Here is a 13,655-nt window from a genome sequence, read left to right on the forward strand (position 1 = left end):
GGTTTGAAGCAGGCCTTAGTACCACATTATGAGAAGGTCTTGCTTTGTTGCCTTCCTCCTACCATTGTTGGTTTTCAGGAAATGCCACCTTTTACCTAAAAACTGTGGAGAAGAAGCAGACAACACCAAAGCATAACGTCTCTGTGGAGATTACACTGTTGAATGACAACACTATTAAATGTTGGATCCCTGTGTGGGTTATAAAGGTGTTTTGTCAGTCAAATGTGACACAATTTCAGCAGAATCTTTCAAAAGGAACAGATATCATCAACATACATTCTACATATTGTATGGAAATAGTGGAATGATTTACCAACACATATTTACAAAATCCCTGGATCAGAGGTTATGATATGAGTAGCAGAGGATCACTGGAGTCTTCCTCCCTATTCCTCCCCCCAATCAATTTGATCTACTGGGAACTGGGATCTTTGTCTGAAGAGGGTGCACAAAATAATTGGGGGCCCCTTCCACCCTGCACACATCTTTTAGCTGCTTCTGTCAGGAAAAAGGTATAGGAGTATCAGGCTGGGAAACAGCTTTTTCCCACGGGCAGTGATAATGTTGAACGACCAAAGGACCTGCTCACACTAAACATCCGAGACTCTCATACTCACGAAACAATATTTATTTATTTGTATCTATGAATACTTGTCCTGCATATGTATTATTTGTCATTATGTGTGTTGTGTCTGGTTGTGTGTCTGTGTGTTATGCACCAAGGACCAGAGAATGCTGCTTCATTGAGTTGTACTTGTGCAGTAAGATGTCAATAAACTTGGCTTGATATAAGAAAAGGAATATGAGCTATTTTACCCAATCAAGCATTTCTCTTCCATAAGTAAGAATTTTATAGGGGTTCAAAATCTTTTCCTTATAAAAGACCAAAGACAAGCTAAATGGCTGATGCCAAATTTCAAATATTGTTGGCTGAACAAGAAATAAATAGTTGCCACATTTTCAATGATACACCTGGTATCTGTGTGACATGATCCACTGTATGCAACATTTACATTGGGCAGTACTGCTGCAGGTTGCAAAGGAGCTTGACTTTAACCATTTTTCATTATCCAGAGGGAGTTAATTAACACCCCCTTCATTTTCCACCCCCCTCCATCCTTCTGAGAGTGTAGATAGATAACAGGAAAACTCTACTATGTTGTGTGTGATGCTTGTTATCTGTGACAGAATTGCAGGAACAGCAAGTGATAAAAGAGTAAACTTAAGAGCTGCTTCTGCACTGGAAGTTCATTACGATTTTATGATCAGAGAGCATCCAAGCACAGAATTATTGATTTAAAAGCAAAATAGTACAGAAATGTGAAAGAAAAACAAAAAATGCTGGAAATACTTAGCTGGTCAGATTGCAACAGTGGAACAAAGCTAACCCTTCATACTATAATTTTATATCAGAACTGGAAAAATGTGGAAATAATGAGTTTATTGTTATACACTATGTATTTATGTATACATAAATATATGTCACACCAATATGTTTACTTGCTGCAGCTAAACAGGTACTTTTAAAGAAAAACTATAACAGTAATTTAGTGGAATGTAACCTCCTAATTTGTGGGATAATATAGAGCTGTGATTTATTCCCTTTCAGAAGACGAGCACAAATTTGATGGAAAATAGGAATTTGCACAGTAAAAAGCCCAATTAGCCATTTCTTGTGCATGGATCGCCTCATTCCCATGTTTCACAGAATTATTTATTTTTCAATGTCCACATATCATTACACTGAGCATCAATGGGTTTAAAAAAATGTACTAGACCCAGCTACATTTCCAGTTATTTTTAAGACTTTTTCTTGATTGTTCTTCATATTCATGTTATTCTTGTGTTTTAATTGTATCCTCTGTATTAGAGGATTTACTTTTATCTGGTCAAGCTGTTTTTCTCCATTAATTCAATAAACATGATTATTAGAGAATTTACTCAGTTTATCAGGTGATCTAAGGATAAAATACATTTGATGGACATAAAATCTTTATATTCTGTCAGATCAGAGGCCATAAACATGCACGATGACATAACTTGACTGTGCAGATCTCCCCGAAAGGCAAGAAAATAGGTTGTATTAAATTGATGCATCACTCATGCTATGAATGCCAAGTTATTAACCAAATGGTTAAATTCATACTTTCTAATAAATTCTTCAGTGGATCATGTCAAATTTTATTTGATCACATCACTGTGGGGTTCTTTGGAACATATGGTGGAAGAGTATGTGTGTCAGACATGATTATAGTATAGTGCAATAGTTCTCTTTCTTTTCAAATCTTTAAACATATTATAGTAAACAACACATGAGGAGAATGGAATGCAGAATCGAATAGTAAAAGCAGAAACATCAATACATAATACATATTGAACAATATTATCCCTTTCTCCACAATTTAGAATATTCAAAAAAGAAAAAAAAATTATGTTAAAACCCAATATAATCTACCAAATTAAAGTAAGAAACAACAACAATAAAAAAAGGAATAAGAAAAAGAAACAAGATTGGGCCGCCTAAACTGAGAGTTCACTCCAACAGATCAATACAAACTATCTAGTCCTTGCCAATAAAAAAAAACAGAAATCCAAAACAGTCGGGAAGGTGAAATTAAAATATAGATTAACTCATATGAAAATAGTTTATAAAATAGTTTATAAAAGTCTGCTGAAACTTTACAGAGGTATCAAAAGTGTCGTGGTTCTCAACCTTTTTTTTCTACTCACATACTACCTTAAGTAATCCCTTACTAAGTACAGAGCACCTGTGGCATAGGATGTTTAACATGACAATTGAACTGGTCTTTGCTACTATATTCCTTACGGAGACCCTAACCATTGGCTACAGAAAATTCATTTTCTTCATTTCACCTTTAGTTCTTTTGCGAATCAATCTCATTCTATCTTCCTCAGTTCTTGAACACTGAGATACTTTCTATTTACTCTGGCCACAATCTTCATGACTTTGAATAGAACTTTAGTTTTTCATTGTCGTGACCTATTGTTAGCAGTGGAAAACAATCAGTGACTCCAGACTTGGTCTACAAAACTCGTCTCTTGACTCCAATCTCTGTGGTACCTGGCCAAAGCCATCACAACATTCTTGCACTATGGCACCCAAAACCACATGCAACACTCTAGTTGTCCTCTGCTGTCATACTTGCATCCCTTCATAAAGATCTACCAGTATATCCCAGAATTTTTAAAACCTCCTTTCTCTCCCAATAAACTGCTCATATATGCCCCCAGATCCCTGTGTTCCTTTATCCCTTGTAGACATGTCTTCCTACCACAATGTAACACTTCAAATTCTGAACATTACATTTCACTTGTAGCATCTCCAACCATTCCACCAGTCTTCTTATATCTTTGAGGTCTATAACTATCTTCCTCCCTGTTCACCATAGTTCCCTCTGAACTATGTATTATCTGCAAATTTAGAAATGGTGTCCTATTTCTCCAAGTCTTGTTCGTGTTCCTAGTTACACATTTCTCTATTGTCAAAAAATAACCTTTCACAACTACTACTGATTCCTGTTACTCAACCAATTTTCTTTTCATGTTGCCTGTTTTATCCTCCAGCTTTCAATTTCAAATTTTCAGCTTCTCAAATGTCTTACGGAAGTGCATGTGAACCACGTCAATCTCATTTTTTTTTATATTTTATTTCAAAAGGTTTAAACCACAATTATATTTTCAATTAATAATAAATTATATATATATAACTCCCCCCACCGCCCCGTCAATCTCATTTTTTTGATCTTTCCTGTTACCAAAAAAAGTCATAGCAAGTTGGTGCAATGTGATTTGCTGACAACAATCTTATGTTCCAAATGGTCCAGTAAATAAGACAGAATCAGAATTTTTTGTCATGAGTTTGTCACAAAATTCATTGGCACCTAACCTTTTGACCATAGAAGGTGCTCCATTTGCACCCACACCTACTCCCATTTGAGGCCCTAAGCAATCGTTTCAAGTGAAGCAACATTTCACTTGTGAATTTTCAGAAATCATCTACTTCATCCAGTGCTCCTGTTGTGGTCTCCTCTATGTCAGAAAGAGACTGGAAGCAGACTGGGGGATTGTTTCATTGAGCACCTCAGTTCTGTCTGCTGCAATACCATGGATCTCCCAGTGGTAACCCATTTCAGTTCCCACCCCATTTCCTTGCCAGCATGTCTGTCCATGGACTCATGCATTGGCAGCCTGAGACCACTAGCAAATTTGTGGAACAACACCTCATATTCCATCTGGGCATCCTTCAACCGGATAGCATTAAACACTGACCTCCAGTTTCTGTATACCCCCCTCCCCCCATCTTTCCCTATGTTTCCTTTACTCAAGCTCTGTCTCTTTCTCCCCTTTTCCCTCTCTCCTTTCACAAAGCCAAAAACTACTCCATCCCCAAGTCAATTCACACTTTTCCTTTCTCCTGTTCTTTTATCATATCCAATGAACACCTTTTGCCTGATGGTCTGTACTCCTCCACCTTCCATCCTTCCCTTTTCACCAGCCTTTTAATACAGTCCCCTACCCAATTTTTGCTCATACCTTGAAAAAGGACTCAGGCCTGAAATATTGGTAATATATCTTTACCTCCTATGGACTCGGCAAGACAGCATTTTTTTGATATATATATATTTGGCCTGTATGTATCCTTGATATTGACTTTTGAACTTGTATGGTAAACATCTGATAAAAAGGAACAATTCATTTTATTGAGCACTGGAAGATATGTGCTTCATTGTTTATTTATTGTAAGTATAATTGACATGTGAATGTATAAATGGCATGTTGTAGCTGGCTGCTACAAGCTATGGCTCTGCAGAGTCTATAGCATAGGAGAGGTTATAGTTGTATGCAGGTTAGCTCAGAAAGAACATGCTGTTCCCAGAAAGAACAGCATGAACCCCAGTTGAGTGTCGTTAACACAGAGCTTTATTGGGCTCATAGTCCTGCTTTTATTCTGAAGCTGAGGGGCACGGTCAAAGCCCCCTCAGTGCTGATTGCTACATTTGTGATCTGCTTTCCTTGATAGGCCAGTTAGGCTCCTTTAGTTGTGGTCAATTGGAGGGCAGTGCTGTGGGTATTGTGCAGCCTGCTGGATTGTTGCATTTATCCTTAATTTTGTGAGGCATCCCGAGGTGGGCCACCTCAGTATGTATATAAACCATATGTGAGGGGCCACCACAGTATGTATATAAACCATATGTAATGGACTTCAAAAGTAATTCACTATCATTTAGAATATCCACAGAATTGTTAACCTTTGAAATCATTCTGGATTTCCTTGGGGAATTAAGGTTATTCAATGTTGAAGATTCTTCAAGGTTCCTTTACTGCAGGGTTTCGCAAACTTTTTATCTCATAGAACCCTTTTGGGGAGCACTTGGAAATGTGGGATCTGTAATTGTCATTTACAGCTGGCAATACCTGGAATGTAAAAAAATTATAGTAAGAAAGTAAATAAACCTACCATTCTCTTAGTTTCTTTTTTAATCTAACAATCCATGGTTCATAATATTGCACACGTGGAATAAAATAAAAATCAATAAAATATGGCAGCTCCTTCGCTGACTTCACACCAGAGAATATGGATTCTCTTTGGTTAAAAATGATGCGCAGGATTGATATCTGTGCTGCGTTGGGGGGGGAGGGATCTTCCTCTGTCAGTAATACCTCATCACTTCAATTTCAAAGACAAATGTACATATCTAGCACCAACTTTGTAGGGAAGGCATAGAAAACCAATGAATACAGCTTTATAAAGGTGGCTATATGTATTGATCCAGGAAAGAAGAAAAGGTAAACAATACCACGTTTAAATTCAGACTGAGAAAAAATGTGGTTTGTCATTGATATAATAACTCACTTGCAGGTTTGTTGCAGGTTAAAACAAAGCTTTAAACATGGAATCCTGTGATGCGCTGGTGGCCCATCAGTGCATCACAAGAGACTGAACACTGCTCAGTGAGCAGTGAGCACATCGTTCTGTGGTTGCTTCTTCCACAGAACCCAGTTTGAGAAACCCCCTTTACTGTCATGTACATAGACTCAAGATATGCCTAGTTTTGTTTACTTGTAAAGGCACACTAAGAGCTCCTTCCAAGAAGAGAAAGAGAAACAAATGAGAGTCCCTGCGAAGAAGTTGATTGTCCATGAATCTGGCCACTTCCTCCTGTGCTCCTATAACCTCTCAGTCTCCTTTCTGTTCCAACAGTGAACCTGTGCCTTGTGCCTTTATTAGTTAAATTCCAATGTGTTATTTTCTTTGATTCAATCTTACTATTTTCACGATTTTTCATGGTATTTCCTGGAATTTCCATATTTCTCAATAAAAAAAAGTCACAGTCTATAAGGATCCTACATTAGAATGTTTTTATTTTTAATATATCCATTGATGTTTTTAAAGTCCTTTTATTCTGTTTGTTGTTTGCAACATCTTGTGAGACACATCTGATCAAAGGCTAAAGCCAAAAGAAAATGCAGAAATTGGGGAAAGTCTTGGTTACAAAACAAATGGGAGAGTTGGAATCTTACACTGTTGCTATTTTGGGGTTAAGACCTTGTACTGTATTGATTGCACAGGTTGGAGTGAGTAACTGAATCATCAACCCCTTTTCTACTGGCACCCTATCCCAAGAATTTACTGGGACAGGGTCCAGTGGAAAAGGAATACTGTCCGAACGCTGGCATCAAATGACGACATTTCACGCTGGAGATTAACCGCCTCTACCCCTATACATATCCCTGATAAAACCAGTGGAAAAGGGACAGCAGAAAGTCTCCCGTTTCCAAATGAGGATGGGGATGAGTGTGTTCAGTGGAAAAGCAATTAGTGTCCCAGTTAACGGTGGTCCAGTGGAAATGGCACAAAGGATTTCCTATCCTGGGACACTGCACAGCCAATTAATTGGGATGCCAGAGGAAAAGGGGCTATTATTTTAGGCTAGTTATGGCAGAATGACTTGATTTACTCATACATTTCCAATTGAGGTTCAGTTGGGCTCAGGTGTGTAGTAATGTTTCATTCATATCAATCCCTGGAGGCTGATGAGAACAGATGGAAGGTGGCAGATCAAAGGTGATATGAACCTTTAAGGCAGGTTTGGGCATGTACATTTTGGCAATGATTACATTTTACTCTCTACATCTTGTGTGACTTAATAGTCACACAATGAGGCCCTCTGGTGTACCAATGGAAATATTAGCATGCTTTGAAATAAATGGTATGCAGAATAAATGCCTGCATTGTGCACAAGCTCTCATGGTTTGCATGTCAAAACATTATCAAATGCTTCTGGACTTTCTAGATAGACTGTGAAATTAATTCCTTATTTTGTTGAATTTTGGAGCTCTTACCAGAACCAGTACAACATTGAACTATAAATCTAAATCATTTTGCTAGCCCTCTTACTGTAAACTTTGTAGATTTAAGCCCCATATTGCTATTAAATTGGATTGATTTCTGAATGCATTGGTGACAGAGTGCAATATTTTCAGAGCATGAATCTTTACCCAGTGTCCAAGTAAACACGCCTCCTTTAAAAATATCATCTTGACTTTATTTGTGGGATTCTGACGATAGTTTAATTGGGTACTATATTATTTTTGTAAGTTTAATTGGGTTCTCTAACTACCTCTGAGGTAGGTCAGGGACCCGGTTGGATTCTGACGGGGTTGACCGAGTTACACCCTTTCTTACTGCTGTGTAACTGGGGTGTAAAATGTAAAAAGCAAGGGGGAGGCGGCGGCCCTGGCCTTGGTAGAGCAAAGCAGGCGGTGGCCCTGGTCCGGGCAGAAAGAAGGCAGCGACGGCCCCAGCCCCAGTCTGAGCAGAAGGTGGGCGGCGGCGGCCCCAATCCGGGCAAAAGCGAGGGGGAGGTGGTGGCCCCGGCCTCGGTCAAGTGAAGCAGGCGGAGGCCCCGGCATGAGTTTTTCAAGCTCTGCTGGGACCAAGGAAACTGCCTCAGGACCTTCGTGATGCCATCATCATCACCCTGTACAAAATCAAAGGCGCGAAATCAGACTGCTCAAACTACAGGGGAATCACGCTGCTCTCCATTGCAAGCAAAATCTTCGCTAGGATTCTCCTAAATAGAATAATACATAGTGTCGCTGAAAATGTTCTCCCAGAATCACAGTGCGGCTTTCGCGCAAACAGACATGGTCTTTGCCCTCAGACAGCTCCAAGAAAAGTGCAGAAAACAAAACAAAGGACTCTACATCACCTTTGTTGACCTCACCAAAGCCTTCGACACCGTGAGTAGGAAAGGGCTTTGGCAAGTACTAGAGCGCCTCGGATGCCCCCCAAAGTTCCTCAACATGGTTATCCAACTGCACGAAAACCAACAAGGTCGGGTCAGATACAGCAATGAGCTCTCTGAACCCTTCTCCATTAACAATGGCGTGAAGCAAGGCTGCGTCCTAGCACTAACCCTCTTTTCAATCTTCTTCAGGATGATGCTGAAACAAGCCATGAAAGACCTCAACATCCGGTACCGCACAGATGGCAGTCTCTTCAATCTGAGGCGCCTGCAAGCACACACCAAGACACAAGAGCAACTTATCCGTGAACTACTCTTTGCAGACGATGCCGCTTTAGTTGCTTTAGTTGCCCATTCAGAGCCAGCTCTTCAGCGCTTGACGTCCTGTTTTGCGGAAACTGCCAAAATGTTTGGCCTGGAAGTCAGCCTGAAAAAAACTGAGGTCCTCCATCAGCCAGCTCCACACCATGACTACCAGCCCCCCCACATCTCCATCGGGCACACAAAACTCAAAACAGACAACCAGTTTACCTATCTCGGCTGCACCATTTCATCGGAGGCAAGGATCGACAACGAGATAGACAACAGACTCGCCAAGGCAAATAGCGCCTTTGGAAGACTACACAAAAGAGTCTGGAAAAACAACCAACTGAAAAACCTCACAAAGATTAGCGTATACAGAGCCGTTGTCATACCCACACTCCTGTTTGGCTCCGAATCATGGGTCCTTTACCGGCATCACCTACGGCTCCTAGAACGCTTCCACCAGCGTTGTCTCCGCTCCATCCTCAACATTCATTGGAGCGACTTCATCTCCAACATCGAAGTACTCGAGATGGCAGAGGCCGACAGCATCGAATCCACGCTGCTGAAGATCCAACTGCGCTGGGTAGGTCACGTCTCCAGAATAGAGGACCATCGCCTTCCCAAGATCGTGTTATATGGCGAGCTCTCCACTGGCCACCGAGACAGAGGTGCACCAAAGAAGAGTACAAGGACTGCCTAATGAAAGCTCTTGGTGCCTGCCACATTGACCACCACCAGTGGGCTGATATCGCCTCAAACCGTGCATCTTGGCACCTCACAGTTCGGCGGGCAGCAACCTCCTTTGAAGAAGACCGCAGAGCCCACCTCACTGTCAAAAGACAAAGGAGGTAAAACCCAACACCCAACCCCAACCAACCAATTTTCCCTTGCAACCGCTGCAACCGTGTCTGCCTGTCCCGCATCGGACTTGTCAGCCACAAACGAGCCTGCAGCTGACGTGGACATTACCCCTCCATAAATCTTCGTCCATGAAGCCAAGCCAAAAGAAAAAGAAGATATTATTTTTGTATTCACAATTATTGCCCTCCATTTTGAGGTGCTTAATAATGTTTCCAAAATGTATCATGGTGCTTTTCAAATGCAGGTCTTTCTTTGTGTTCAGTTCTTTGAAGTATACATACAGAAATAACAGAAAAGTTAAAGTCTGTGTGACCCAGTTCTCTGATACTCCCTCCCTCTTGAGAAGCAACCTGCATCAATATTGCTTCTCCACAATGGTACATTGGAAAAATATAGGTCTGCGCTCACAATTAAGTATTTGGCTGCACTTTGGCTTTGCCTACCACTAACCCCCGCCTTAATTTATTCTGTATAATGCAATGTATTACTTCCAACTTTCTTCCTACAATATCCTTACAATAGTTAAATATCTGTCCATGTATACGTCTGGAGGAGATTCCTCATTGTTGTATTTCTACAACAAAGGTCTCACTTGCAGAAATCACATGTCAGGAGAGCAGCAAAATAACATGACTATTCAATTCTTGTTCAAAAACAATGTTGTCTTTTTTTAATAGAGGCTCAATCTTGGAGTAAATTCATCTTGTGGCTTTGGTCTCTGAAGTTCGTACTTTTCTTCCATATTAATTCTAAGGATTTTTTTTGTAGTTCTGCACTGGTTAAAATTAAATACGGTGTATACTTTGTCATAATTCACTTTAATCTGTTGATTTGGTCAACCATCATTTCTAGGTTTCCATTGAAGATTAACCACATTTCTTTGCTTTAGTCCTTTTGTTCTTCCTGAAGGCACTGATCAATGCCCTGATGCAATTCTAGAAGTACAGCTTTCTGGGGCCTCAATTAATTGGCGAAACCTCCGAAGTGGACTTGCACTGACCCCTCATTAACCACATAAATACAATTAGGATTACTAAATTGAAATGAGAAGATGGAGTCTCTGAATTCTAAGCAAACATATGGGTGCTTACTGCCACCCAGAAGAATTTCTTAAAATTCAAGCCTGAAATCCTCTGTACTGCATGGGGGAATAACACTAGTTGTTTCTAACTGCAAATTAACAATTGAGGAACAAATCTCTAATGTGATTAATAAATGTGTTTCATTGCTTTTCCCCATATTTCAAACAGATTGAAAATAATTGTAATTAACTAATTAATTACAATTATTTTGGTGATTAAATCATTATAATTTGGTTGTGCTAAATGAAGTCATGAATGCTACTTTGATCTTGATGTACAATTGTCAGACTTGTCAACTGCATGCAACATGTTAGGCTTTAGTTAGGTATCTAAACATAAGTTAGTATATTTGCATTATAATTAAATCAATAATGTGTGGAGCATGTTACTCTACTGTTTACATGCCAGCATGACAACACCAGCAAAGGATAGAAAAGGTTGAAGCAATTCTGCTCGTAAACCTCCATTTGAATTTGATTCTCACCTCGTACTTTTCTCTGCTGCTTGGGCTACCATAGAGCCAACAACATTTAGTTTATTGCTTTGGTCTTGAAGCTCAGTTAACTACCTTCTAAATCTACTGAGGTAAACAATGTGGCAGTGGCGAACTCTTTAATACCTTCATTAGGGATTTCTGAATCAGTATGTGTAACTCAAACACTAATGTTGCTATTTTACTGGTACATGCAGCAGAGAAGTACTTTAGGTTGTTCTCCCACAACTTTAATCAAAGTGTTAATTTCTAAAATATAAGATTTAAAAGACCTCAATGGTCTTGAGGGACAATCACCAATTTAGGAATGGAGATAGCAGTAAAATTAGGAGAAACAAAGATTATCGAATTTACATAAAGCTGAACAGGAACATGGAAAGATTTTAAAATGGGTTCCTCTTGGAGATATCATGAACCAACTACATTTAACACTCATTAAGCTTCAAGATGGGGAATTGAAAATAAATGCAATCTATAAAAGTCAAAGCAACTCCATCAGTCTATGATCGTGTTTATGACTGTATGTTCCATTTGATTACAGGGTACTTTACCCATCACTGGACCATCCCATGTCCAAGATGGCTCAGTCATCCCCAGCAGATGAAGGCCCTACATTTGAACATCTCTGGTGTAGTCTGTAAGTCTGCAATTTTTGTTTCCAGTTCTGAGATACACTCATCAACAATAAAGCAATTACACTTCCATCCAATATTAATACTTACACAAAATCTCAGCAGTCCTTGTGGAGATGTTTATGAGGGAAAGTATATTTGAGGACTTTAATGAGGAAAAGTAGATGGAAAATGGACATTGGTTTGCAAGAATTGTGGAGTCAAGAATTAGTTACTTCAGGAGAGGAGTATTGATGACAGTTTGGAAGGAAAAGGATGCATACCTGGAGGCTGAGAGTAATTTGTGACACTAATTTACTGGGGAACCAAAAAGGGATGCTGAATGGTCAGCGGTTTGTTTGGGATAGTGTCAAGGGAGCAGTGATTGACCCTCCTGAAAAAGATGAACTCATGGAGGCCTGTATCCGAACACCAATCTAGGAGTACCTTCACCAGGTGTTTGAGAGGTGGCTTACCATAATAGTGAGAATGGGAAAAAATAATGCTGGTGCACAGATCTTGTAAATTCATATATTTAAAAAGGGAGAAATTTAAAAATTAACCAGGGATGAAGAAAATTAAGTTTTTACATCCAAGGAATACTTGGTGGACTCCTGAAATGGAGAGAAACCACAGAGGCAGATGATCTCAGACTTAGTGACATGAGCTTCTTGCACTAGATGAGATGGTGAAAGTTGAGGAGCTAGGGAGAAAAGAAAATGAAATGAAGTCAATAAAATAAACCAGGGATTGCCTTTAAGGATGATTTTGAAATGGTCTACAGTTTAAGCCGATGAATCCTGATACCATCCATGCATCTGACCTGGCACTCAAAACTGAACAACCTGTTCAAGCTATCCATTCAAGTTTGCATCTTTGGAATTACAGAATGGGTCAACATCTAGGATTGTGATCAGTAACCATTTTAATGTGGACTGTCATCATCTGTGGAGAGGAGAGGATGTGGATGAGCAGATTTGTGTCATGGTGAATGAAGGCCCAATGGCAAGAGTCCTGTTGTTTGTTTTCCATTAATAGTCTAGTAGGAAGCAGAGTTGAGAGGTGGAAACCAGTGTAGCTAGTGGTCAATATAAGTTTATTATTGAGATGATGGCACCACATGGAGTTAGACATTTGATAGGTTGAGCACAAATGTGAATCATTCCCTTATAAGAAGGAAGAATTTAAAAGAGGAATTTGAGCATAGATTAATTAACTCAGTGAGGAAAACACTAAGAAACCACCTTTGGGAGATAAGCAGTGATGATTTAAAATAGCAGTAAAAATGAAAACTTTAACAGAGCCAGGAGAACAAATATTGTACGAGAGATTTTTGGAGAGAAAAGGTAAAGGACTGCAGAGAAAGCACTGTCTAGGGGCCAACTTCATCAGAGAACAGGATGCGCTATTCTGGTAAAATCGGGAAATGATTATGCTGACTCTCAACAGAACTGTAACCAAGTGATGGCAGGAATTGGTGAAATTAGAGATGAGCTACATCATTGTCAGGTAATCAGTGATATTTGGAGTGAACATCATCAGTAGTCGGTTCTAAGTGCCTTGGTCATCTTTGCAGATTACCCCTGGGGTTTTACTCTGAACAGTACAGGAGAAGGATGGTGGTGGTGGGAGATCCAGGCTGAGGCACATTCATAACTTCTGCAATATGAATGATCTGACAGCCAGTTCACATGTTTCTCTTTAAAATAATGAGTAACTTTACAATCTCAGCCAAAAAAGTGTGAGTTTAGTACTCTGTAGTAATAAGGTAATAATAGGCTTCACAATTTTGCTGAAGTTCCAAGCACTCATTGTGTCTCCATCAGCTTTGTGGTATTTTAATCAGCAATTCTTTCAAGGGAAATGCTTGCAAATAGACCAGCACTTCATAAATTCTTATTGAAGAGAATAAGGCCATCAAGCTCTGCCAATTCTCAGGCAATCCTCTCAATTCCCCTTCCCTATAACTGTTTCTTTCTTGCATGTTCATCAACTCTCTCTAATTCTCCTGCCACCCACAAACATCTATAAT

At 39.6% G+C, this 13,655-nt stretch overlaps 1 protein-coding gene across 3 annotated transcripts in view; it reads left to right on the forward strand.

Moving 5' to 3' along the window:
* Window positions 1-13,655, forward strand: part of tp73 (tumor protein p73) — a 124,616-nt gene that overhangs the window by 36,885 nt on the left and 74,076 nt on the right. For all 3 annotated transcript variants that reach the window (XM_069918543.1, XM_069918540.1, XM_069918542.1), the window contains exon 2: window positions 11,554-11,649. In XM_069918543.1, the coding sequence (XP_069774644.1) occupies window positions 11,582-11,649 (68 nt within the window). In that variant the 5' untranslated portion in view covers window positions 11,554-11,581. The remainder of the gene's footprint in view (window positions 1-11,553; window positions 11,650-13,655) is intronic.

This window comes from Narcine bancroftii, chromosome 2 (assembly GCF_036971445.1).
Source record: "Narcine bancroftii isolate sNarBan1 chromosome 2, sNarBan1.hap1, whole genome shotgun sequence".
Classification (NCBI taxonomy): domain Eukaryota; kingdom Metazoa; phylum Chordata; class Chondrichthyes; order Torpediniformes; family Narcinidae; genus Narcine; species Narcine bancroftii.